This window comes from Lepidochelys olivacea, assembly GCF_965140295.1.
Source record: "Lepidochelys olivacea isolate rLepOli2 genome assembly, chromosome: 7".
In the NCBI taxonomy this organism is placed as follows: domain Eukaryota; kingdom Metazoa; phylum Chordata; order Testudines; family Cheloniidae; genus Lepidochelys; species Lepidochelys olivacea.
In genome coordinates, this window is record NC_140417.1 from 43380023 (window position 1) to 43407266 (window position 27244).

At 40.9% G+C, this 27244-nt stretch overlaps 1 protein-coding gene across 1 annotated transcript in view; it reads left to right on the forward strand.

Moving 5' to 3' along the window:
* LOC311523830 (inter-alpha-trypsin inhibitor heavy chain H3-like) overlaps positions 1–27244 on the forward strand; it is a 50351-nt gene that overhangs the window by 7411 nt on the left and 15696 nt on the right. Inside the window, exons 4-13 of the mRNA XM_084634261.1 lie at positions 3216–3320; positions 9094–9256; positions 11202–11312; positions 12449–12574; positions 12790–12906; positions 16540–16708; positions 17607–17732; positions 18241–18422; positions 21135–21320; positions 22364–22503. Coding sequence (XP_084490387.1) covers positions 3216–3320; positions 9094–9256; positions 11202–11312; positions 12449–12574; positions 12790–12906; positions 16540–16708; positions 17607–17732; positions 18241–18422; positions 21135–21320; positions 22364–22503 — 1425 coding nt within the window. The remainder of the gene's footprint in view (positions 1–3215; positions 3321–9093; positions 9257–11201; positions 11313–12448; positions 12575–12789; positions 12907–16539; positions 16709–17606; positions 17733–18240; positions 18423–21134; positions 21321–22363; positions 22504–27244) is intronic.

Genomic DNA, 27244 nt, shown 5'->3' on the forward strand with positions numbered 1-27244 from the left:
AGCTGCGGCGGCAGCACTTGTGGGAGCAGGCAGCGTGTGTAGCTCCCTGCCCTCCCCTCCGCCACCCTGCAGGGACGTGCCGGCCACTTCCAAGAGCAGCGCGGGGCCAGGGCAGGCAGGGAGCCTGCCTTAGACCCACTCCACCACCACCTGGGAGCTGCCCGAGGTAAGCACTTTCCAGCCAGAGCCCACACCCCTCATCCCCTCCTGCACCTCAACCCCTACCCCAGCCTGGAGCCCTCTCTTGCACCCCAAATTCCTCCCAGAGCCTGCACCCCACACCCCTTCCTGCAATCCAACCCCCGCCCCAGGCTCAGCCCAGAGCCCCCTCCCACATTCTAAACCTCTCGGCCCCAGCCCAGACCCTGCACCACCTCCCACACTCCAACCCCCTTCCCCAGCCTGGTAAAAGGGAGTGAGGGTAGGGGAGAACAAGCGACACAGGGAGGAGAGATGGAGTGAGTGGAGCAGGGCCCCGGAAAGGGGCAGGGCAGGGGTGGGGCTTCAGGGAAGGGGTGGGACAGGGCAGGGCAAGGCCGGGGCAAGGGTGTTTGGGTTTGTGTGATTAGACAGTTGGCAACCCTAGTCTCCAACTTGCTGTATTTTTTTCACCTGCACAGTGACACAATTTACATTTAACTCGCCTTCTCATTTAAACATGGCACAGTAAAATGTAAAAAAGATAAGAATGAATTAGAACTGTCAATCACAGTTAACTCAAGCGATTAACTCAAAAAAATTAATCGCAATTATTTGCAGTTTTAATTGAACTGTTAAACAATAGAATACCAATTGAAATTTATTAAATATTTTGATGTTTTTCTACATTTTCATATATATTGTATTCTGTATTTGGAATTGAAACCCAAGAGTATATTATTTTTATTACAAATATTTGCACTGTCAAAATGATAAACAAAAGAAATAGTATTTTTCAATTCACCTCATACAAGTACAGTAGTGCAATCTCTTTACAATGAAAGTGCAATTTACAAATGTAGATTTTTGTTACATAACTGCACTCAATGTAAAACGTCAGCACCCACAAGTCCACTCAGTCCCACTTCTTGTTCAGCCAATCGCTAAGACAAACAAGTTTGTTTATATTTACAGGAGATAATGCTGCCCTCTTATTTACAAAGTCACCAGAAAGTGAGAACAGGCATTTGCAAGGCACTTTTGTAGCTGACATTGCAAGGTATTTACGTGCTAGGTATGCTAAACATTCGTATGCTCCTTGATGCATCAACCAACATTCCAGAGGACATGCTTCCATGCTGATGATGCTCGTTAAAAAAAAATACATTAATTACATTTGTGACTGAACTCCTTGGGGGAGAATTGTATGTCCCCTGCTCTGTTTTACCCGCATCCTACCATATATTTCATGTTATAATCGTCTCAGATGATGACCCAGCACGTGTTGTTCATTTGAAGAACATTTTCACTGCAGATTTGACAAAACGCAAAGAAGGTACCAGTGTGAGATTTCTAAAGATAGCTGCAACACTCAACCCAAGGTTTAAGAATCTGAAGTGCCTTCCAAAATCTGAGAGTGATGAGGCGTGGCGCAAGCTTTCAGAAGTCTTAAAAGAGCAACATTCTAATGCAGAAACTACAGATCCCGAACAACCAAAAAAGAAAATCAACCTTCTGCTGGTGTCATCTGACTCAGATAGTGAAAATGAACATGCATCGGTCCACACTGCTTTGGATTGTTATCAAGCAGAACCCATCATCAGCATGGACGCATGTCCCCTAGAACGGTGGTTGAAGCATGAAGGGACATATGAATCTTTAGCGCATCTGGCATGTAACCGTGCCATGAGAATGCCTGTTCTCAATTTCAGGTGACATTGTAAACAAGAAGCGGGCAGCATTATCTCCTGCAAATGTGAACAAACTTGTTTGTCTGAGCGATTGGCTGAACAAGAAGTAGGACTGAGTGGACTTGCAGGCTCTACAATTTTACACTGTTTTATTTTTGAATGAAGTTTTTTTGTATATAATTCTACATCTGTAAGTTCAACTTTCATGTTAAAGATATTGAACTACAGTACTTGTATTAGGTGAACTGAAAAATACTCTTTATTTTGTTTTTATACAGTGCAAATACTTGTAATCAAAAATAAATATAAAGTGAACACAGTACACTTTGTATTCTGTGTTGTAACTGAAATCAATATATTTGAAAATCTAGAGAACATCCAAAAATATTTAAATAAATGGTATTCTATTATTGTTTAACAGGGCGATTAATTGCAATTAATTTTTTTAATTGCTTGACAGCCCTAGCATGAATGTTTAAATAAAAAAGAAGCACTGAAAACATGGACCAAACTGGTTAGCACTGGCTTTCTTTTCTTGCTATTTCAAACTCTTTGTTTGTCAGAGGTATTACAAATACCATAGCAAAAATGTGCGCACCAGGAGTAAGGTGGGGATAGTGTTTTATAGCTTCCTTGCCTCATTATAGTTAGAGCCGAGTCATGCCATTTACAGTGCTAAGCCCCAGTCTCAGAAATTCTGTCTGCTCCAAAAATGTTTGTTTTATTCTGGCTTATTTTTATTTAATCTACAATTTAGAATGAATTTAAATTTTATGAAAATGACTAATGTCCCTCCTTGATAAAAACTTCACTGGGACATTCCTAGAAGAACAAATATACTTTTCGGGGCCTTATGTTTGTGCAAAGTACAGCCAATTTAACACCTATCTGATCCTAGATATGTGCACTAGAAGAGCACCTCTAGACCTACATCATTAAAACTAAAGGCTTCACACTTGAAGTATTTCAGTCAATGAGTGTGAAAACATTGGTTATTCGAAGATGTTAACTGAAGTTAATTAATTTTCTTTTTTTCTTTTCTTTTTTTCCCTCCTAGAAACATATGTTTGCTTTGCTGCAACCAACATAAGGTTTGCAGCCAGCATAGGAGGTTTGCCTGGAAGCAGAGGAGTTTGTTTAAAAAGAAAAATATGCTATTAAAATTAAGAGCCTAGTAAATAAACTGCTTTAAATACAGCTCATACAAATGTATTAGGGTGATAATTTGTCAAGCACTTTACTTGGGGCTCTGTGCAAATCTGGTACTAAGAACCTATTGTAAACAAACTGTCAAACCAAAAGGTTTGCCTGAAAAATATACATAAAAAATAAATGAAGCATTCATAGATACATTTATTTTCACACAGTTTTTTGTTTCATCTGCAGGACAATTGATGGCATCACCTATCTTGGAAATATAAAAGAGAAAGAAGCTGCCAAAAAGCAGTATGAGAAGGCGGTTTCACGTGGACATACTGCAGGTCTAGTCAAGTGAGACTCTTGCATCATAATTAAGTTTGCTTGTATTTCCACAGATCAGTGTGTACACCCTTATAGCATCGTTATTCACTTCCAGTCCCATTGGAAAAGTGTGTTCCTGTGATTCATGGGAGTAATTTGAGACGCCTATATTGATATCATAAGAGCAGTTACTTACCTTACAATAACTATGGTTCTTTGAGAGGTGTTGTCCTCACAGATTCACTTCTGATGTGCAAGTGCCACATGTGTGTGAAATCGGATTATTTTTGGCTAGCAGTGTCCACTGGGGGGTGCCCTTGAGCCCTGGATATCCTCGCATCCTCACCAAGGGCATAAAAGGCTAGAGCAGATTCAGCCATTCCTCAGCTCTTTTGCCCGCATGGAATCCTGTTGTTGTTGGAGTCTGTATAAACAAGGAAGGAGGGTGAGTCTTGGAAATTGAATGAGCTCTAGCTCACATGGGTGGATCTAATCTAGCGATCTAATCATAGGATCTAATACAGTTAGATACCCATTTAGACAAACTGAGTGGAAATGGCTGGACCCTTAACCCTCTCTGAAAAGGCTACGGACAGTGTGAGGGAGCAGAGATGATCATAATCATCTCTGTCTGTTGACATAATGTATGGCTGTGGGTATTCCCCATTATCAGCTGGATCCCTGAAGCAAGAGTAGAAATGCTGTGCATGCCAGATATATGGCTCTGAGTGCCAGGATATTTATGTGAATATGAGTTTTCTGGGAGGACCAGAGGCCTTGTGTCTGAAGGTGTTTCAGATGAGTTCCCATTTAAATGTGGAGGCATCCATCACCAATATCTTTGTAGGCAGAGATGCAGAAAAGGATGCTCCATTGGACACATGAAGCAGGTCTTTACACTAACTGATGAGGAGAGGACTTCTCGCAGGACCTTCATCTTCATGTCCATCAGGTGCTTGCTGGGTAAGTACATGGATTTCAACCACCCTTGCAGGTGGTTGAACTCTGGCATGCTGAGTGATGTAGATGCAGGAGGCCATGTGACTCAAAGGCTGCCTGAGGCATGCTCTTGCAGACATCTCTGGGTGAGCCTGCTGACTGATGAGGTTCACTATAGTCTGGTTCCTCACCTGCAGTAGATAAACTCTTGCTGACCTCAAATCTAACACAGTTCCTATTCTAAACTTTGGGTTGGCAAAAGTGTGTTGTGGGGTTTTTTTTGTTTGTTTGTTTTTATTTTTATCTTGAATCCCATTGTGGTGAAGAATCCTAAGATCACACAAACTGAGTTGGTCAACAGGTAGGGAAATTTTCCTAAGATCAGCCACTCATCCTGCATGCTGTGTTGTTTTAAGCGGGCTGTGATGAGGAACTTAGAGAATACTCTCAGTGCCATGAAAAGCCCAAAGACGAGCACCCTGTATTCATAACGAGTCTCCCACTATGAATCTTAAGTATTTTCTGTGTTCTGCATGTACAGACAGCTGAGAATAAGTGCCCTGAAGCTTGAGAGCCAAAAACCAGTCATGATGATGTAATGAGGGGATAACTGAGGCCAGATGACCATCCTGAACTTGAAATGAAAGATGAATCTGTTCAGATGTTTCAGGTCTAGCGTAGGACACCAGCTTCCCTTTTAATTTGGGATTAAAAAGTGATGGGGATAGAACTCCTTGCCTCGGCATTCCATGTACTCCAATGCTCTGAATTGCAGAAGGGAATTCACCTCCTATTTTAACAGTATCTCATGAGAGGGTCCCTGAAGAAGGCCGGGGAAAGGAAGGGACTGGAATTGGATAGAATACCCCTTGTTCATAATTTCCAGGACCCCATGTTCTGATTATCATTTGGACCTCTTTAGGTATTCCAGAAGATTGAACTGTGAAGCCCTGCGTATCACAATGGAAGTGGCTATCATATGTGGCACTGTATCAGAGACATCTAAAGTAGCCTGCAGAGATGTTTGGGCCACTAACTCTCTTTCAGACACTAGAGACTTTAGGTTCTCCCTATGTTCCTGAGGAAACTGCTCGATGCAGTGTGATATCTTGTCCCAAGACATATAGTTGTATTTTGACAGAAACATCTGATAATTCAAAATGTTCATTTGGACACTAGCTGAGGTTATTTGTACCAAGGAGTTGGTACTAGGGGAAGTGTGCACCATGTTCGCAGGCATTGACCATCCAGTGGTGCTATGGTATCAGAGGATCCTGATGTGGGCTGTGAGCCACCTTTTGGCTGAAGGGCATAAGAGACAGAGATGTGTTTTGTGTCTAATTTTGCTGGTCACTGGCAAGGGTGACCTAAGCCTATGCTCACAGTGGGGGAGATGCTCTCCCTACTTCTTTCCAATGATGACTAGGTGGAGGAAGAATTGACTATTCTGCCTGATTCAGTAGTTGAGGGGTTTTGATCCCTTTGATGAAGAATGAGCCTGGCAGCTTGATGCAGAGCTGCAGTTCACATGAGCACTAGCCAAAAGTGACCGTTCGGGCTTTTTGTGATCTTTTGCCTCAGACTCTGAAGAGGCCCTCATCAAGTACTCTACAAGACAGGGCTGGAGCTGGATCTTCCTCTCTTGCTGCATTCTCTTAGAGAAGGAATGGCAGATGGATAATTTGTCAGGGATGTATCCTTGGCCAAGGCAGAAGTAGTAGAATGCCCAGCATTGAGCAGGATAGCAGCCTTGCAATAGGAGGCAAGTTTTAAATCCCTATGAGTCCTAGCACCAAGGGTATCCCCAAACCTATTCTAAATTTTAGGGTGGAAAGGGGATTGCCAATGGCATAAACAAAAAACTAATAACTACCTAAATATATTAATTACTATTAACTAGCCAAACAAGAGATTGTATGGTAGACAGAGTAAGTGAACACTACAGGATTTCTGTCTTGCTGCCATAAACAGTAAGAAGGAATGGAGGGATGGTTGGGCCTGCCGCCCTGTATGCCCTCTGGTGGGGGGTGAGGGCAGGTGCAAAGACAATCCAGTGTGCAGGTGCTGCCCAGTGAGCATTGCTATTCCAAAAGAATCTGATCTCACATGCATGGGACACATGCACAACCAAGAGTGGAATCTGTGTGGACAATCACTCAGAGAAGAAACCATTTTTTTTATTCACCCTGATATGGGATTAATCTTGTAATTAATTCTGCATTTCCTTTCACCTGAGGACTTCAGCAAAGTGCCAAACTTGACAAACACTAATTGTGCCTCATCACACCACTAATATTTTCCTGCCTCATAGGGAGATGTGAATTGAATAACATATTTGATTCGCATTGATCTGTTGAATCTAATATAGGCATTTATACTGAGAACACCACCATGGTATGTTAGTGCCTATTTGACAAGATGAATGTTTTTAAATACCACGTGGCAATTATTTGACTGTTGGGTGTATAATTGTGTGAAATGGTGTTAAGAGATCAAATTTAATCTAATTTCAGTCATTCAGTGATTGGATTTAAACTTTGTCCTCTGTGCTTTGTCATTCTTAACTCACAGAGACAGAGGTCTATAAAATCTTGACTGGTGTGGAGAAAATGAATAGGGAAGTGTTATTTACTCCTTCACATAACACAAGAACTAGGGGTCTCCAACTAAATGAATAGGCAGCAGGTTTAAAACAAAAGGAAGTACTTCTTCACACAATGCACAGTCAACCTGTGGAACTCGTTGCCAGAGGATGTTAAGGCCAAAACTATAACCGGGTTCAAAAAAAGAGCTAGATAAGTTCCTGGAGGATAGGTCCACCAGTGGCTGCTCAGGGATGCAATCCTATACTCTGAGTGTCCCTAGCATCTGTTTGCCAGAAGCTGGGAGTGTAAGACAGGGAATGGATCACTTGATGATTGCCTGTTCTGTTCATTTCCTCTGAAGCACCTTGACCACTGTCAGAAAACTGGATACTGCACTAGATGGATCATTGGTCTGACCCAATGTGGCCGTTCTTATGTTATCATCTATTTCTGCAGTGAAGGCAAAGCCTGAGTACCTTCCAGTAGTGCTTTAAGTGATGTGACTGGTACCTGTCACTGCTGGAGAAGTAGTTTGCTGCTCTCCAAGAACCTCATAGCTTTCGACCATATATTTAAGTCATACAGACTGACATACAGCAACAGAGTCTCACGTTAAGAAGATTCTCTGGTTTCCCTGTCTAGACACAGAGTGGGTGTGACATAGGGCAGCATCAGTGAAAGTTTCTCCACATTGTTCCATCGATGTTTCAACTCTGTCATGAAGCAACCTCTTAGATTCATAGACACTAAGGTCAGAAGGGACCATTATGATCATCTAGTCCAACCTCCTGCACAACGCAGGCCACAGAATCTCACCCACCCACTCCTGCGAAAAACCTCTCACCTATGTCTGAGCTATTGACATCCTCAAATCATGGTTTAAAGACTTCAAGAAGCAGAGAATCCTCCAACAAGTGACCCGTGCCCCATGCTACAGTAGAAGGCGAAAAACCTCCAGAGCCTCTTCCTAATCTGCCCTGGAGGAAAATTCCTTCCCGACCCCAAATATGGCGATCAGCTAAACCCTGAGCATATGGGCAAGATTCACCAGCCAGATACCCAGGAAAGAATTTTCTGTAGTAACTCAGATCCCACCCCATCTAACATCCCATCACAGGCCATTGGGCCTATTTACCATGAATATTTAAAGATCAATTAATTACCAAAATCATGTTATCCCATCATACCATCTCCTCCATAAACTTATCGAGTTTAATCTTAAAGCCAGATAGATCTTTTGCCCCCACTGCTTCCCTTGGAAGGCTATTCCAAAACTTGACTCCTCTGATGGTTAGAAACCTTCGTCTAATTTCAAGTCTAAATGACCAGTTTATATCTTGTCAAGGTAGCTCAGTTTCCATAATTATTTAATCCTTGATGCCTGAAAAGAGGCCGCTAAATCTAGTGTGAGTTTTTGTGACATGGACACGTGTCCACTAACAACTAGGCTAATGCAACCGCCCCCTTTACACAGAGCACCAAAGAGCTATTGATTTCAAAATGGACTTTTGGTTACTACCACCCACTTCAGCCAAATTCAAATCAATATCCTAGGGCAATGGTTCTCAGCCAGGGGCATGTGTACCCCTGGAGGTACACAGAGGTCTTCTGGGGGTACATTAACTCATCTATATATTTGCCTAGTTTTACAACAGGCTACGTAAAAATCACTAGCAAAGTCAGTACAAACTAAAATTTCATACACACAAAATGAGAAAGTGAGCACTTTGTCAATAATAGCGTGCTGAGACACTTTTTTGTATTTTTATGTCTGATTTTATAAGCAAGTAGTTTTTAAGTGAGGTGAAACTTGGGGATGCACAAGACAAATCTGACTCCTGAAAGGGGTACATAGTCTGGCAAGGTTGAGAACCACTGTCCTAGGGTGAAGCCTCTAACTGCTGGATCCTGTGAGATGCTGAGCACCCTCAACCCCTACTGACTGCAATGCACCTATTAGGATGAAGCTCCAAATTCTCAGTGCTTTCTAGTTCACACTATGAAATCTCTCTTAATTAGCTGGCAAATCCAAGTTACTTTCAAGGAATGTCTAGTCAAAATACCTACTGCTGTGTAGATCAGAATTGAAACTGTAGTTTTAGGCATGTTAAAAACTATAAGAGCATTACATTCATATTGATTCTTAAAACAAGTGAAACCAGGGAAAAGATTTAATGGTTGTTGTGTGACAGCAATTTCTTATTGATAAGAAAAAGCATCCAGGGGTTTGTTATACTGGTGTTTTTCTGATTTGTAGTTATATTGCTTAACATTTCCAGGGCCTCTGGCAGAAAAACGGAAAAGTTCACTGTTTCAGTCAACATTGCAGCAGCCAGCAAAGTCACTTTTGAGCTCACCTATGAGGAGCTTTTGAAACGGCACTTGGGAAAATATGAGATGTTGATTAAAGTAAAACCGAAACAGCTAGTCAAACAATTTCAGGTAAATTGCTCTGGGATTTCATTTATATTCAGCAGCATTTATACAGAGCAGTTAAAAACTCTAGCAGAAATAGTGGGCGAAGAAGGGCACTGCTCCTAGGTAATGCCAGCTAAGTGTATATTTATATCTTAAGCTGTGTGCTCCAGGAGATAAATCCATTTACCATGAGTACAAGAACAGATAACCAATGTTTCAGCTGTCTGAACAGCCTTTATTAAAGGCTTTCTGTTCATTTTTTTCCACAGCTGTTGCAAAACAATATAAAACAGGAAGTTATTGTAATGCACTTGATCATGCATGTGATCAAGGTTCCCTCCTGTGGCTGGCCCCAGTGATTATACAGCATGCTGTGTTTGCTTAAGTTTGATTTATACTGACAACTGGGATGGCCACAGTTTATGCTGATGATTCCACAGCAATTGCACCCAACCATTACAACATCCAGAACCATGTGTCAATTCACAGGGGTATGATACCAGGCTTAATTTGCACATGAATTATCATATATTTTAAAATCAATAATTGCAGCCACAATATTTGTAGGTATTTCTGATCCTTGACAGAAGTCCAAGTATCTATTAATATCTATCTCTTTAATAGAAAATGCTTGTTCATTAACACTCAGTGGATTTTAGAGTAGCAGCCGTGTTAGTCTGTATTCGCAAAAAGAAAAGGAGGACTTGTGGCACCTTAGAGACAAACCAATTTATTAGTCTCTAACGTGCCACAAGTACTCCTTTTCTTAAGTTAATTTTATTTGAGCATAAGTTTTCGTGAGCTACAGCTCACTTCATTGGATGTATGCCGTGGAAAATACAGTGGGGAGATTTATATACATAGAGAACATGAAACAACGGGTGTTACCATACACACTGTAAGGACAGTGATCACCTAAGGTGAGCTATTACCACCAGGAGAGCGGGGGGACCTTTTGTAGTGATAATCAAGGTGGGCCATTTCCAGCAGTTGACAAGAACGTCTGAGGAACGGGGGGCGGGGGGAATAAACATGGGGAAATCGTTTTACTTTATGTAATGACCCATCCACTCCCAGTCTCTATTCAAGCCTAAGTTAATTGTATCCAGTTTGCAAATTAATTCCAATTCAGCAGTCTCTCGTTGGAGTCTGCTTTTGTCAGTGGATTGAAGCTGCATTGAATCAGCTATGGGTTGTATTTCTGTCCTGGTCCAGTTGCTGGTGAAGTTGGGGTGGGAAAGATGCTGTCCCTTCTTATTCTTGGCCTGTTAGCCAAGAGTTTTCTGTGTGGGCCATGCAACCCAAAAAATATCCCTGACCATCAGTTAACTGAGAAGGGACCCAGCCCTCCTCAAGTCGTCTTTTAGAACGGTAGAGTGGAAGAGGCTTTCCCCAGATGCCCTCTCTCCACTGCTCTCGCTGACACATATCTATATATCATCTGTACATATATATGGTAGTTGGGCACAGAGGTGTAGACGCTGCTTTGAGGAGGAGTTGCGGTTTGGCAGCTGCATAAGCACTAAATCAGCGGTGCCAAAACTTTTCCTCTCACACCCCCCCCTTCCCAGGAATGGAATGTGGCCATGCCCCCAAGCCCAGGGCCAGGAGCAGGGGCCAGGAATCCCAGTCAGGTGGCACTCCCTTCCTACCCCTGTGTGGGGGCTGGCCTGGGCCCTGCCATGCCCCTCTAGTGGGGCACACCCCACAGTTTGGGGACCGCTGCACTAAATAGCTGCCGCAAAGGCAGTTATTGGGACTGGCATAAGCAGCTGCAGTGCCCAGACAGCCCACTCAGCTCCTGAAAGCTCTGCTCACGGGCTCCACCATCATCCTGACTTTGCCCCCTTACAAACTCCCCTGGTCTGACCACAGAGTTTCTCGTGCTGAACATCCTTTACACACCACCTGCTCTGTGACTCCACCCTCCAATGTCTGGCCTACTAATTGTTTTCACAAACTATTTCAGATTGAGGCAAACATCTTTGAGCCACAAGGTATCAGTGAGCTAGAAGCACTTGGATCATTTATCAACAATGACTTGACTCAGACCATTGAAAAATCTTTCTCTGGAAAAAAGGTATAACTATTACTAACCTTAATGAAGAATACATGGTGTTAACCTGATTGAGACGCTGCACTTTTTTCATGAGAATAATAAACTCCGATGCCTTCCCTAGAAATGCAGAACCTAACTGATGAGTTGTCACTGGCTTCTCCTCTGGATTCATTTGCTCTCAAAGTACTTTTGCTTTTTGCATCTGTACCAGTCTGGCCAGAAGCAAAACAAGCAATCCAGTGACTGCTTAGGGCCCTGCACAGGTCTGCATCTTTTAGGTCAGCCTGACCTCCTCCCTCGAGCAAGGAATTGAGAGGAAGCAATTGATAGCCTGATTTACTTACACACAAATATGGACACACACACACACTCCAGAAAGTTGCCAGTCTTGTCTGAGGCCATACAAAGCATGAGACTAGCCTTGACTATGTATGCAAGAAAAATCAAACTATACATTTGTTGTGTCCTTTGCTCTTTACACAACATACATAACCTGAAGGAAGCACAGAGGCATGGTGGGGTCCAAATAACCATGTCTATTAAGTGCATATAACACTCCAGGCCTCGCGACATATATACATTGCTGCTGCCGGAAGGTTCTAGTGGCTTCTGAAACATGGAAGACAGGGAGGACTAGAAGAGGATTTCACAAATTATTTAGGGGGATGCAACCTAATTTTTATACATCACAATACCTCAAAATTGTGTTTTTCCCAAGATACATTTGAAGTTGTTGCCTTGTAGTGGAGACGAGCATGATACAGTGATCCAAACACAGGATGTCTAGGTAGGAGGATGGGATATGTGGCATATCTTTTGGTGGATTACTGTTTTGGAGAGGTGGCTCTTTTGCTTTTATTATTGGTAGCCCGTGAAAACTTATCTGTACATTACAAGCCTAGAGTATTGTATTGCAATAATAAATTGCAGTCATGTCTAAGTCTTAAAGTGATGAGTCATGCTGCATCTGCATTGAATAAATTACAAAGAAGAAGGCAAGTATATATGATGATTATGACAAATATTCAGTATTTACATATCTTACTGGATACGGTAGTTGGATATATTTTAGGAAATTATGTGGTAGAAAAATATATTTAACCTTTTTTTTCCCTGTAATTTTATAAAATTTTGAATTCTAACCTACTGCTTTTCAGGGCCATGTGTCTTTCAAGCCAACTATTGATCAACAGCGAACCTGTGAGAACTGCTCGACATCTTTCTTGGATGGAGATTTTACTATAAAATATGATGTGAAAAGAGACTCTCCAGGCAATTTACAGGTCAATTCAATGGTGATTTGGGGAAGGGAAGGGTGTTAAAGCCTAATCCTGCAAAGATTTTCACACACTAACTTTTCACACATGAGAGTCCCATTGAGTTCACATGTGTAATGTTAATTACATGTTTAAGTCTTTTCGGGTCAGCTCCTACATTTTGAGCAGGTGATATACACAGCCTGCATGTTCTCATGTGCATCATGTTCTTTGTTTTTCAGATTATCAGTGGATACTTTGTGCATTTTTTTGCACCTGCGAATCTCCCCAGGGTGCCCAAGAATGTGATTTTTGTAATAGACATTAGTCACTCAATGTTGGGTCAAAAAATGGAACAGGTAACTTACTAGAAACTTGAGCATAAAAAAGGATGCTCCTTGGCACAGCACATTTCTTTAAATAAAATAAGCAGGATTAATCAATTTCAAACAAAGTTGCAGAGTTTATTTTTATTACTTAAGAGTTATCTGTGAGGACTGGTTGCAGATGTTCTTTCCTGTAGGGGCAAGGTTGCGGAAGATTGGCGAGGAGCTAAGTGGTGGACTGAGTACGTGACTGGATGTAAGCAGAAGATGCAGGCAGTTTCAATGAACTTTGTCTGACAGACCCTGCCAAAAGATACTGTAGCACAGCTCAGCATATTTTTGCCTGTAAACCAGTCAGTTTATGCAATAAGCATAAACCCTACATGTAAGAATGTAGCTGGCTGTTGACCCCATGTAACCCCAAGATAAGAGCAGAGAATATAGCGCCAGAGAGGACTCCCCCACGGTGGAGTCCTGCCTAGTCAGCTGTCCCCTGCAGCCCCTCCGCATATCCTAGGGGCTCCCCGCGCAGATTGGAGCATAAGTTCTTCCTTCAATAAAGCATAGTTTACTATTCTTAGACCTGAGTGTCTTCCTTTCACTGGTATCTTCCCCCCCAGCCCTTACAGGCACATTTCCCAACCTCATTCATAAACCACCCTAGATAGTACTTTACTATCACTCAAAATGCCATAAAGCTCTTTTAGCGTCCAGCACGCAACTGTTGCCTTAGGTTGTTCTATTATACTCTGCTTCACCTCCAGTTGGCTAAGCAACTGTATCATGGTAATAAATCCTAACACGACAAAACACTAGCTGAGGTTGCTCAGATGGATTGTGTAAATTCTACTCCAGTTTTAAAAATCACTTGCGTTGACAGAAGAATTCTGAAATGAAAAGAGGCATTTTATGTGCTCCTTATATCTTTACCCAGAATGCTCTTCCAATCTAGGATTAACTCCGTAATTAATGCTTTCCAGCCCTCAGCCATTTCATAACTGAGGTCTGGGATCAGAACTTTAGCAACAAACCGAATTGGGCTGTGGTACAGGCATGCTGACTGCATTCATGTCTATGCTCTGCAAGCCTGAACTGCATGGATATTCTTTTCCAGTTTTAGCCATTTTATATCTTTGTGTCTGAATTCCTCTTTAGGCCCATGCTAACATTCTGGATATAGTGTAAGGTTTGCCTTATTTTGCTGAAGCATTTGGGAAGGAGCTAGAAAGAACATAAGATAGGGTGTTTGATCATCTAGGAGTTGTAATATACTGGACTCATGTTGGGAATGAATTATTGTTGCAGGCACTGGAGTTGAGCAGTTCAGTGTCATGGTTGGATGTGTTTGTCATTATTGCAAGAGGCATTCAGAGCTGGGAATGAACACTCCTAGCACATGTGTAAAAACTGAAATAAATACATACATTGTAATACCAGGCTATTGCTAGAACTGGTTGGGAATTTTTCAGCAAAATGTTTTTCATTGTAAACTGCTTATTCATGTAACCTCCAACTTTCCACAGGAAAAGGTTGGTCTCAACAAATTCCCTATTCTGAAAAAAACTTGGAAATGTTTTGAAATTGTCAAAACTTCCTGTTTTTGAAATGTGAGGCTTCTTTTTTGGTTTAAAATTTCAGTTAATTTATAGTAAAAATAAATAATTAAAATGTTTTTGATTGGCCTTTTTAAGTTAGAACATTTTGACATTATAGATATTAAACATTTTGACTGGCCGAAACCAAAGGTTTTTATTCTCAGCTTATTGGTTTGTGAACATTTGAGATTTTGACTTTCTGTCACAATTTGGAACAGGAAAATTTTTCTAAATCTCAAAAATGTTCTCAGGATGGGAAAACTATTTCTCATCCAGCTCTAACTGTTACACAGTGATGTTTGCTTCTAACAGGTAGACCAGTTTCTGTGCTGTGTATGTGGGTATGTATATGTCTCTTCTGTGGCAATTTTTATAAATATTATTACATACAAAAATTATATTACAAAAACATTATTTAGTTTGCAAAATCAAGTATATGATGGGAAATGCTAGTTTATGGTCCCTGTGCAACATAATTCCTACTCTTACCCTCTCGTGTGTTCATTCTGTACACTGAATTAATAAGGGGTCAGATGGAAAAGCAGTCTGTGATCATGTCATTAAAGACTAGATCATAATACATATGCACAATGGGGCAGAATTAAGGCTGCACAAACCACGGTAAATTTAGCATTTCCTAGCTTCAGAACGTTGGACTTTGCAACCTAACTAGCACAGATTTTTAAATGTAATTTTCTAGGTTTTGTAAAGAAAAACAGTAAAAACAAATCTGATTAAGTTAATCTGTGATGTCCCCCTATGCATAATCATCAGGGTTTGAACACTGAATCTCCGGCATTTCAGCACAAATTTATACCACTTGAACTAGGAGACTAACTGTTTTAGCTGGCAGCCGCAGAATGCTGTGATCCCATAAGCAGGGAATAGGCTGCTGGGACCATGTTCTGGATCTGGATGGGTGGCTGAGGTGGGGAGACCACCTCAGTCCTTTCTTTTCTTCCCCAACCCCCTGTAGTTTGGGGAACTCCTGCCCCATATGGTGCTCAAAGAGTCGATGGATGGACTGCTAGGGCCATTTGCTGGGTCTGGAGAGAATATGGTTGGGAGAAGAGGAACCTGGTCAAGCTCTTCCCCCCCATCCCCCTGCCTTCTCCCCCCACCACCACCTCTGCTACAGCTGCTCTGGCAGTTCGCAGAGTTTCTTGTACAGTGTGGGAACCATGGGCCCACCTTTTTATAATGGTCAGATATTATTTTGGCAGGCTGCCAAAATTTTCATGAGGATTGCAACTGAGAGAAGGGAAATGACTATTTTCAACAGTTTATAATTAAGGGTACATCTTCACTGCAGAGCTAGCTTAGCCCACATGAGTAGCATCTGGGTTAACCTAATCCATGTCTCAGCAGCCACGGGCTGCAAAACCGTACCTGAGCTACTGGGTCCTCACTGGTACTGCACTACCCCTTGTCTGTCGCTAGGACTGCTGGAGATATACCCCATCATTCTTTGTGCTGCAGGAAGCTGAGCCGCTCTATGATTCTTTGCCAGTGAATTGTGCAAAAACTTGTCTGTCCTTCTGAGCACATGGAGGGAATTGTGGGAAGGTATTGGAGGACTATTAGCACTCAAGTGGTTTAGCCTGCATCCTCACTGCAAAGTGAGGATGAGTGAAAGCGGCATCCAGTCTCTAACCTATACCCCAGCCAGGCCAGCTAGCCCAGGTTTAAAGCACCATGAAACTTGGGTGAGAGGCCTTTGTATATGGATGGGAAGGTGTCGGGGGAATATGGGGTAATACCGAGGTAAGAGCCCGGGTTAACTCTGTAGTGAAGACATGCCTTAAGATACCTAAATGGAATGTCATGAGACCAGTGAAAGGCATCTCTCTAGCCTGAACACTGTTTCCCTGCCAAATTGCAAAGTTCTGTGGCAAACAATGGAGGCAGTAGAGCATCTCAAAAAAAGATGGCAAGAATATCTTATTATGGAAAGCGTCAGGTAATTTAAGTATAGGGGTTGTTACGAGCTGTCTCAATAATAAAATATGAACACGCTTCAGATTTCATGTTCTCATTTGTTTCTTTTAACAGTGATTATTATTTGTTCTAGACAAAGGAAGCACTGCTCAAAATATTGGATGATGTCAAAGAGAATGACCACTTCAACTTTATCTTGTTTAATAACAGGATAATACCCTGGAAGGAATACTTAGTCAAGGCTACCTTAGAGAATTTGAAGGAAGCACAGAAGTTTGTTCAATCCATAAAAGCCACAGGATGTAAATATCACTAAATTTTAACATATCTTTCTCTAAAAAAAATTTCATAATAAATACTTTGCACTTACATCTTTCCTCCAAGGATCTCAAATAGGGGCATGATGAAACCATATTTTCACATAACGAAAAACTGGTGTCACTCTTTGGCAAACAATGAATATGAATAAAAGGAAATGGAAGATGTATTTGCTGGTGGACAATTGACTCCAGCAGAAGAGAATAGGAAGGGATCTCTGGGTCTGAGGAAGGTGGCAAGAAAGAATCTGGCCAAAGATTGGGCATGGGAATAGGGTCTGGAGCCACAGACGGCTTGTGAGTGAGTCATGAGCAGAAGGGAGTAGGAGGATTCGGCTGAGCTGGTGTTAGGTGAATGACTGCAGCATGTAATGGTGGCAGAAGGGATCCCAGCCAACAGGATGGAACAAAGAGGGATCTACAGCATTGTTCAAATGTTCTAAGGGGTTTGTAAAAAGCTAAGTATTTAGCATGATTAAAATTATACAATGAGCCAAACTGAAATGGCTACAACCATTAGCACAGTCGTATGATAAACCTCAATGCTACTGCACATATTGGTTTCCTTTTAGAAGCTTACCTTTCAAAGACATGTGCAGTAAACATGAAGAAAGCAATTGCAGGAGTAACCTGATTGCTCCCTCGTTTGATCTGAAGTTGCTGACGGCCATAGCACCCCGTGCTAATATAAAACCACTTTGCATAATTTTTCTGTCTGTGCTACTGTCACATGGCTGTGAATAGAAGCGGTCAACCGTATCCTTCACTCCTAGAGAGGCCTGTAGGCTGTTGGTAGGCTTGAAACATTCTGGACTGACGCATAGTGGAACACTGTATACACTTGTACTTACTCTTCTGTTTTCTGTGGTCATGTCTTTTGCAGCGACAAATATAAATGATGCTTTAATAAGAACAGTTGAAATGATGAATGAAGCTCACAAAGAGAAGGTTTTGCCTGAGAGAAGCTCCTCTACAGTTATAATGCTGACTGATGGGAATCCCACTAGTGGTGAGTGTTCGTAGTTATGCTGCCTGTGGGCATCCCACCATTGGTTGGAGCATCTGTAACTGCATCCCTGTGATCAGTCAGGTGCCACTCCTAAGGAGTGTCCAGAAAGCAAAGAACCCATACAGTGACCATAAAAATTATTTAGGGCAGCTATTCACTCCTATTCTGCTGAAGTTTGTCTATTTGGTTGAACCTTGAGACTATTTCTGGAAGGTTTAAAACATTATGGTATCTCTCATTTTTAATTGTCTTTATTTTAATTAGGAACTTTAACTGGTTTCCAAGTTAAAATCAGAAAAAAATGAACCAATCAAAAAATAAAGCCAGACCCATAGCAACTGCAGTTGGGACTTACCTGTAATATCTCTCCTCTCTAGGCTTGTACTTTCTCTATGCTAATTTTGTTGAGCATGTATTTTAACCACATAATAGTATTTTTCTAAATATGCTCTTTAAAGGGAAAGACTCTTCTCCGTAAAATTTAATCGCTTTCTGTGCTTTAATGCAGGAGAATTGAACCAAGGAAAAATTCAAGAGAATGTGAAAAATGCCATTCAAGGAAGATATTCCTTATATAACCTTGCCTTTGGCTATGATATGGATTATAATTTTTTAGAGAAGATGGCACTGGAGAACAATGGATTGACTCGCCGTATCTATGAGGATTCTGATTCAGCCTTGCAGCTACAGGTAGGAAGAAACATAATCACCCTAGCCACCAACTCTTACAGATATTAGAATTACCTAATGTACTTTGATGATGTACTTTTTCCAGCATAGCTAACAAGTGATATTAGTAAACAAAGACATGCTTTGTTAATGGTATCAAACATAGTATATAGTGGGGAAACTTCTAAGAATGAGTTTTAAAACTTGAGCATAAGAAATAAGACAAAATATTTTTTCTGGTTATTCAGAAGTGGTGTTGAATTCCATTTTGTTTAGGATGTTAAACAGCACCCATCACCAGGCCTGGTTTATTACCCACCGAGTCTCTTCAGGGTGCTCGGCCATTAAAAACACAGCTCAGCTGTGCATCATGAGGAGAAGTTTGTGTCTTATGGGTGGAGGATTATAGATATGGGTTTTCACCACTAGTTTTAAACTCTCACTGGCTCGCCACAGTGATTTTGCATTGAGCTGTGCAGTTGTATTTTCCTAGCCAAATACCTTCTGCTACTTCCTTTTAGTGTCTAGGAAGACTTCTGACAATTTTTGAAGCATAGGTCTGTCAACTCAGAGTGTGAATTGAAGGGGACCTGGTGGAGTCTTATTCCCCTTATTAAAATAAAAAGTATGTAATACATGTGGATGAAGGCAGAAGAGAAAGGGGCGTTCCCTTTGTTAAATGTTCACCATCCAAAGTCATGTTCACTGTAAAAGAATGAGACATTAATCCAAAGCTTGTCTTTCTCTCCAACAGATGTTTGTCCTATAAAAGGTATTTCCCCACCCGCCTTGTCTCCCTAATCCCATGGACAGATCATTTTTTTTTATAACGCAACATTGTATTATCTTCTTGGTTCAGTATCCTGAGTGTGATAGAGAACATTATAGCCAATACTATAAAGTGCTGAGAATAACATGAAAGTACTGATCAACTCTCATTAAATTCAGTGAGAGAGATTAATGCACTTAGCAATTGTCAGTATAATAACCCCCTAACTATGAAGCAATCACACCTCCTACTTGATCTATGTGTGTTACCCATATAAAGAATTTACAGTTGAACTCCAGTTTTAGGTTGATCTTATGAACGCCTGGTGATATGAACCATTTTTCTGCAGTTGAAATAATCATCTTTCTGCCACCGAATGTGACTTCAGTCCTTTAGCCAACGTTCAAAGTGGCTGTACAGGTTTGAAGAGACTGAGATTTGGTGCCAATAAATAAATAAGTCAGGCACGCTGTATGCATTTGTTACCACTCATTATTGGTAACAGTTTGGGTGTGTGGGAGGGGGCTCAGGGCTAAGGCAGGGGATTAGGGTGTGGGGCGGCACTTACCTCGGGGGGGGGGGGCGGCTCCCCAGCTCCCACAGGCAGGTCCCCGCAGCTCTTATGTGGAGGGGACTCCGCACTCACAGGCACCACCCCCACAGCTCCCATTGGCTGCGGTTCCCAGCCAATGGGAGCTGTGGAGCTGGCACTTGTGGCGGGAGCCGTGCGCAGAGCTCCTAGGAGCTGCAGAGACATGCTGGTCAGAGTCGGGTAGGGAGCCTGCCAGCCTCACCAACCCTCCCACAGCACCAGCGGGGGTCTCAGGCTGCGTGCCACTGCCTGCTCCCCCACCCCGAAACTAGCCGGGGTCTCAAGCCAGGCTTCACCACACACTTCCCAACCAGCACCTGCAGGGGTTCTGGGCCACCCCTCCCCCAGCACCCGCGGTGCCTCCGGACCGCCCCCCAGCCCAAGTTTTAGTTAGGGGTATATAGTAAAAGTCATGGACAGGTCATGGACCATGAATTTTTGTTTATTGCCCGTGACCTGTCCATGACTTTTACTAAAAATACCTGTGACTAAAATATAGCCTTACTCGTTATGTACACTATCATTGAAGGATTGATAAATTAATTTATGCACCACATCCAATTTTATTTTTCAGAAGTTCAATTTTAGGAACTCAGTCTCCATTTACTTAATTAAAGGGGGTTTAAACTGGATTTACTAAACTAAACTAAAGATTTACACTTGTTAATTGGGCGGGGTGGGGAGGGGGTTAATAGTCTGGTAGTAAAGAGGTAGCCAGATTGTTGCTCACATCAGATATGCACACTACACTATAGTGAAAAAAGAAAAGGAGTACTTGTGGCACCTTAGAGACTAACCAATCTCTAAGGTGCCACACATCATCCTTTTCTTTTTGCGAATACAGACTAACACGGCTGCTACGCTGAAACCTGTATACTATAGTGCTCATCTTTGATAGAGAGATGTGGCTGTGGAAAGTAGTAAAAAAGACCAATAAAACACTCTTCATATATAGATCTCAAAGTGCACAAAGGGGTAAGCCTTCATTATCCAAAACAGGGAAACTGAGGTACAGAAGCTACATGTATTAGAGAGGGTCACAGATTTTGGGACTCCTGGTCTGGTTCTCTATCCACTAGAACACACTGCCTTCTAATGTAACATTTTCAACATGCAGTTTTTGAATTCATATAAGCAGCCTGGCCAATCAATTCAAAATGGAAATTTGTATGCTGGGACTATTTCTTTCTGCAGGCTATACCTCCACAGAATAAAAGAGGGCAAATTAGGTACAGCTTTCAGACTCTTGGCTCTTGGTATAGCTTTCAGACTCTTGCAGCCCTTTGTTAGGCAAAATTTGAATGCCTGTGCAGTACCAGATAGTACAGACACTTTTATTTATTTGGATTTGATCCCTTTTTTCCCCTTACAGAGTTTTTATGATGAAGTGGCCAATCCCATGCTTCGAGCAGTGCAACTCCACTACCCTATCAATGCAACATCTGAATTAACTCAGAACAATTTCAATCATTATTATGATGGCTCTGAAATCGTGGTGGCTGGACGTATTATAGACAACGACCTCAACAGCTTTACTGCTGATGTGAAAGCTCAAGGTGTAAGTATTGGTTCTGCTGGGTGTTTATTTTAAGCCTGTTTTATAAAATGTCAAGGCTTGAGTCATGCCAGAAAAATCTTGCAGAAAACATAAAAACAAATAAGAAGACTCTACATCCCCACTCTATAAATGGAATGTGTGTGGCATATTTCAGTGGTACTACTTATGGATAGTGGTTGCATAATCACCACTAAAAAAATAAGTTTGACATCCAACATACAGTTAATGGGTCAACTTGCAAAAATACCTAACTTATCTAAAAGTTTAAGTCTCTTTGAAAGTAAATGACATTTTTTTCTTTTGAAATGTTTACCAGCTGGCACAATGGTAGACAGTCTATCAAATGGCTCCTGTTACACTGATTTATGTCTCTCTACATGTGGTGGGTTGCCAGTGCCACCACTTCCTCACTGAAAAATAAATCAATGTTATTTGATCTGATAGATGAGTTCTAGCTCTCACCAAACATCCCATAGTGGTAGTTTAGTGTTTCAGTACTTTTGGGATGTGATAACTCAAAAGCATCCCACTATGAATGAGCTACTATGAATTAGCGAAAAGGAGATTAAATCTTCATGCTCTTGCATGCCATTGATTGAGAAGGAAGTCTGAGTATCCAGTTAAATATCTCAGTAACCCCATTGTTTCATATTTGATCTAAATTAAGTGTATTATTGCTGCATTGCCCTTGTATTACCAAATGTGGTAACACTGAGGTGCACTTGGCTGCTACTGTAATTGAACAGGGGTTCATAAAAATACAGAGGTGTCCCAGAATATGTATGTTAGTGTCAGAGCATGGCATGTGTCCAAGTAGAGGTACCCAAAGCCCCACCAAAATTTCTTGTATTATTTTTCACAATTACAGACTAATTTCTTTATCTGACTATATCACATCAGTGTAATTAATTGAAAGTTATTAGAGACCATTTGTTAGTTGCTGCGTTTCTGTATGTAAAAAATGCATCCCTAATTGAAATACCTTTACGCAGTGGTGAGATCACTTACATTTTTGTAAACAGCAGATTCTCAATTTCTAACAGGCAAACAATGATGTGACATTTACTGAACAAGTAAATATTGAAGAAAGGGCTAAAGCTCTCCACGACCAAGAATACATATTTGGTGATTACATTGAGAGGCTTTGGGCCTATCTAACCATCCAACAATTACTGGAAAAACGGTAACTAAGTATAAAAATGTATACAGTTAAAATCGCTTTGTGTGTTGGTAGTGATCAAAGCTTGTTACTATCAGATAACTGTTGGTTGATGTGATACGAGTTGCTTCAGTTCCCAGTAGACATGTACCCACATCATGAAATCCACTAAAGCATGTCAATCTCAGGAGAAGGGCCAAAGGACTAAATGGGCCATGGAAACTGAACAATTCTCTCCTCTCTTGAAATGGTCCATTCAAATCAGAGCTTTGGAACATTTGAAGGACAGCATAGGAAATCGTACACTTGTGCTGACACTTGTATCCTATAACTTCTGTGGATAAATAGAACACTTCAGGCTTTCAATCTGTCACCTTTCACCAGCACTTAAATTCTTCCTAAATAAAATGACAAGGAACCCTCCTGTCCACCACCCCGCTCCCCTCCCACACACACACATCTTTGACCATCACTGATTTGCTCTGCGTTCCAGTGGAAATGGACTTGGATCATTTTATTCCTCTTTATGTGGGACAAATTCTGCCTATGTGCATATAATTCATTTTTAATCATAGTGGTAGTAGGCCAGGCATGAGAGTCCTGAATCTCCCCTTCCCTTCCCCCCCTTTTTTTTTGCCCCCACCCCACTCCTCTCAGTTTCCATGCTTTATTTCCATCCCCCATAGCTGTCAAGTGGCGCTAAAGATTGGCACAACTCCACACAGATCGGGGGCATAAGTGAATGGAGCAACTTGGGCCTTGTAATCTGGGGTCTGAGTAGTTAGGGGAGGGTGCCCGGCATCAAAATGCACCTTCATGAAGGCCCCCATTGTTCTCCTGTTTTGGAACCTCCCTTTCCTGTACACATGCATTGTTTAATCATCACTATCTTTGGGGAGTTGGAAGATAGCCCCTGAGTTCCATTAATACCATTCCTTATCCTATAGTGTTCAGCACATACCCTTCCCTGCTCATCCCTTCCCCTCTGCAATTTCCTATTCCCTACTGACTCTAAGAATGAGGGACTAAATCTAGATAGAAACTCAAAGCAGCTCTAGATCTCCCCATGTATTACTGCATATGCCTAACTCAGATTCTGAATTATATACTATATATGCTACAATTATAGCAGCAATGTCTTTGCTTATTAGTCTTCTAAAGGCAAGCAACTTATTACTTTTAGAATAGACTCAGGTTAGAATTTAAATAAATTATTTTGTCACTCAATGGCTTTAGGAATCCTGAATACAATAAATATTTTTTTGTTATAGATGGTCAGGCTTGATCATTTTTCTTTATCCTAGAATGCTTTCCCTCTAAAGTCAGTATTTAATGGAAACTACTGGCTCATGGGGACCTTATTAACTCAGGTGAACAATGCCACAGAAGCCAAATGCAAGATAAACATGCAGGTCTATATTCTACTTTACATCACTTTGTGGTTTAGAAAATGAGAGTGTAGAATGAATGGAATAGCACTAATCAAACAAGAACCAGTGTAGTAACATTAGATACCTATGTATAAAATAGACTGATAATGGAACATGTGGTATTGTTTTACATGTATTTTTAAATGTTGCTGCCAAAAAACTGTTGTAAATAGATCAATTGCATGTGCTTTTTACCTATATATACATATTTAATTCAGAGTGAGTCTTTCTATTCAGGTTAAGAACTGCATTAAAAAGACCCAATAGACTTTATTTTAAATAAGCTGTTAGACATATACAACCAACAGCCCACTAGAAAATGCAAAGAAATACTAATTTTTATAGGAAACTCATTTTTATAGAGTATCACCTACTGATAGTCTGTAAAGTACTCTCTGGTGCATGCATGTGTGTGTAGTACTGCCCTCTACTGGACTTTTAGGCTATAACCTCTCCATTGCAACACATAAAAATATTATTACTACTTGACTATGGATGGGTTGGCATTGGACCCGAACTTTAATCTGCGCTCACATGAGTTGATACTAACTCAAAGTGTTGCATTCAACTCAGGGGAATTTTATATTAGATCTCATCTTGACAAATAAAGAGGAACTTATCACAGAACTCAAAATACATGGTAAATTAGATAAAAGTGATCATGACTTGATTACATTTGTTATGTGAAATAGAATAACATCTAAGCCAGTAATATACATACTTGGTGCTTTAAAGGGACCATTTTCACAAAGCTGAAAACAATTATGAGCCAAATCAATTGAGAGAGAATTTAAACAGAAAAATGTGAATGATAATTGAGGTCTCTTTTAGAACATTTTACTAGATTACTAGCTGTCTCAAAAGCCACAAACCCACAATCAAGAAAGAAGGTCACGCTGGCTATTGGAAAATGTCAAAAATGCAGAAAAATCAGAAGTGGTCAATAATTATATTTGTTCTGTACCTGTGGAAAAACACAGATGATGTATGCATATCAAGTGATGAAACACTTTCCATTCCAGCACTAACTCAAGAGGATATTAAACAGCAGCTACTAAAGCGAGACACTTTAAAATCAGCATGCCAGGACAGCTTGCAACAGAGAGCTTTAAAAGAGCTTTCCGAGGAGCTCTCCGGACTGTTAATGTTGTTTTTCAATGTCTTGGAACACTGGTGAAGTTCCAGAGTACTGGGGAAAAGCTCACGCTGTGCCAATACTTAAACAAGACAAACCGGAGTAATTAAAGGTCTGTCAGCCTGATGTTGATGCTGGGCAAAAAATGATGAACATGGGGCTTAATTAATAAAGAATTAAAGGAGGGTGATAAAATGTATGCAGTTAACATATTTTTATGAAAAATAGATCTTGTCAAATTAACTTGATTTTTTTATAGGATTGTAAGTTTGTTACAACACAATATTTTGATTAAGAAACTAGAATGATCCAAAATCAGCAAGGCCCACATTAAATTGATTAAAAACGAGTTAGCTGATAGGTCTCAAAATGGAATTGTAAATGGGGAACCATCATCAAGTGGGTGTGTTTCTAATGGGGTCCTGCAGGGATGAGTCCTTGGCCCTACGCTACTGAACATTTTTATTAGTGACCTGGAAGAAAACATAAAATCATCACTGATAAAGTTTCCAGATGATGTAAAGATTGGGGGAGTGGTAAACGATGAAAAGAGCAGTCTCCTGATACAGAGAGGTGTGACACAGAGAGGTCTGGATCTCTTGATAAGCAGGGCACAAGCAAACAATATGTGTTTTAATAAAGCCAAATGTAAGGTCATACATCAAGGAACAAAAACTGTAGACCATACTTACAGGATGGGGGAAAGCAGTGGCTGTGAAAAGGATTTGGAGATCATGGTGGATAATCAGCAGAACATGAGCTCCCAGTGCAACACTGTGGCCTTGCTAATGCAATCCTTGAATATATAAATGGAGTAGGAAGGTTATTTCACCTGTGGATGTGGCATTGGTACAACCACTGCTGGAATACTGTGTCCAGGTCTGGTGTCCATAGTTCAAGAAGGATGTTGATTTATTGGGAAAGGTTCAGAGAAAGAGCACAAGAATACTTAAAGGATTAGAAAACATACCTTGAGTGATAGACTCAAGGAGCTCAATCTATTTCGCTTCACACAGAGACAGCTAAGGGATGACTTGATTACAGTCTATAAGTACCTGCACGTGGAACAGAAATTTGATAATAAAGGGCTCTTCAATCTAGCAGACAAAGGTATGACAAGATCCTATGGCTGGAAGTTGAAGCTAGACAAATTCCAACTAGAAATAAGGTGAAAATTTTTAACAATGAGGACTACTTATCAAGACTATTGGTGGACTGTCCATCGCTGCAAATTTAAAATCAAGATTGGATTTTTTTCTAAAAGACATTCTCCAGTTCAAACAGGAATTAATGCAGGGAAGTACTATGGCCTGTGTTCAGCAGGAGATCAGACTGGATCACAATGGTTCCTTATGGCCTTATTAAAGTATGAATCCCTATACAGTACTTAATGTAACTTAATCTTGAAGTTATATTGATAGGACACCGACAGCCTCTGGTGAATTCAGGAAAAATAGACACACCTGGTCTTCTGCCAAATTAGAGGTGACATCTGCTCATTGTAGAGAGATTTGACTGGTTTTAATCATATCTGCCTTAATATACATGGTTTCCCCATTCCTGCCTGATCTATTTGTGCTGCCCTTTTAACATCCAATGTTTTTAGAGCCTAAGGTTGAGAGTTGTACACACATGCTATAAGTGTGGTTGATGGTTGTATGTAGGTGGCCATATATTAGGAGTTATAAGCAGAGGCAGTCTGCGTATTTTGGGGAAGGGCTAGCATGGTGATTTTTTTTGTCCCTGATGCCAAAACTGAGGAGCCAACATATCCAAAACACAAAGGCCATCTCTGAGTTAAAAGGTTTACAAACAAAACTGTCTATTGATAGTTATCACTATACAATCAGCCAAAGGCATCCTATCCAAAATGTGATGTTTAAACAAAAAGGGAAAAAAAATACCTTGGAAAACTCAATAGGTGCTGGTTGCTTTGGTCCCTGCACTGGAAAATTCAGACAGGGATCTTTTTCACCACTAAAAGACAGTGGTAACTACTATTAAAATACAAATACACAGAATTGTTTACTTGAGCATTGGGTGCTGAGACTTGCTGAACAAAAAGTTTTGTAATACTTCATAAGATCCAAATAATATTTCTAACAATAATATTTAAAGCAATAAGACATAACCAATGAATGAAAAACACAGAATCTAAGTTCAGTGGTTTTTGGCTGATTACAGAAGAGAATGTTGCTAT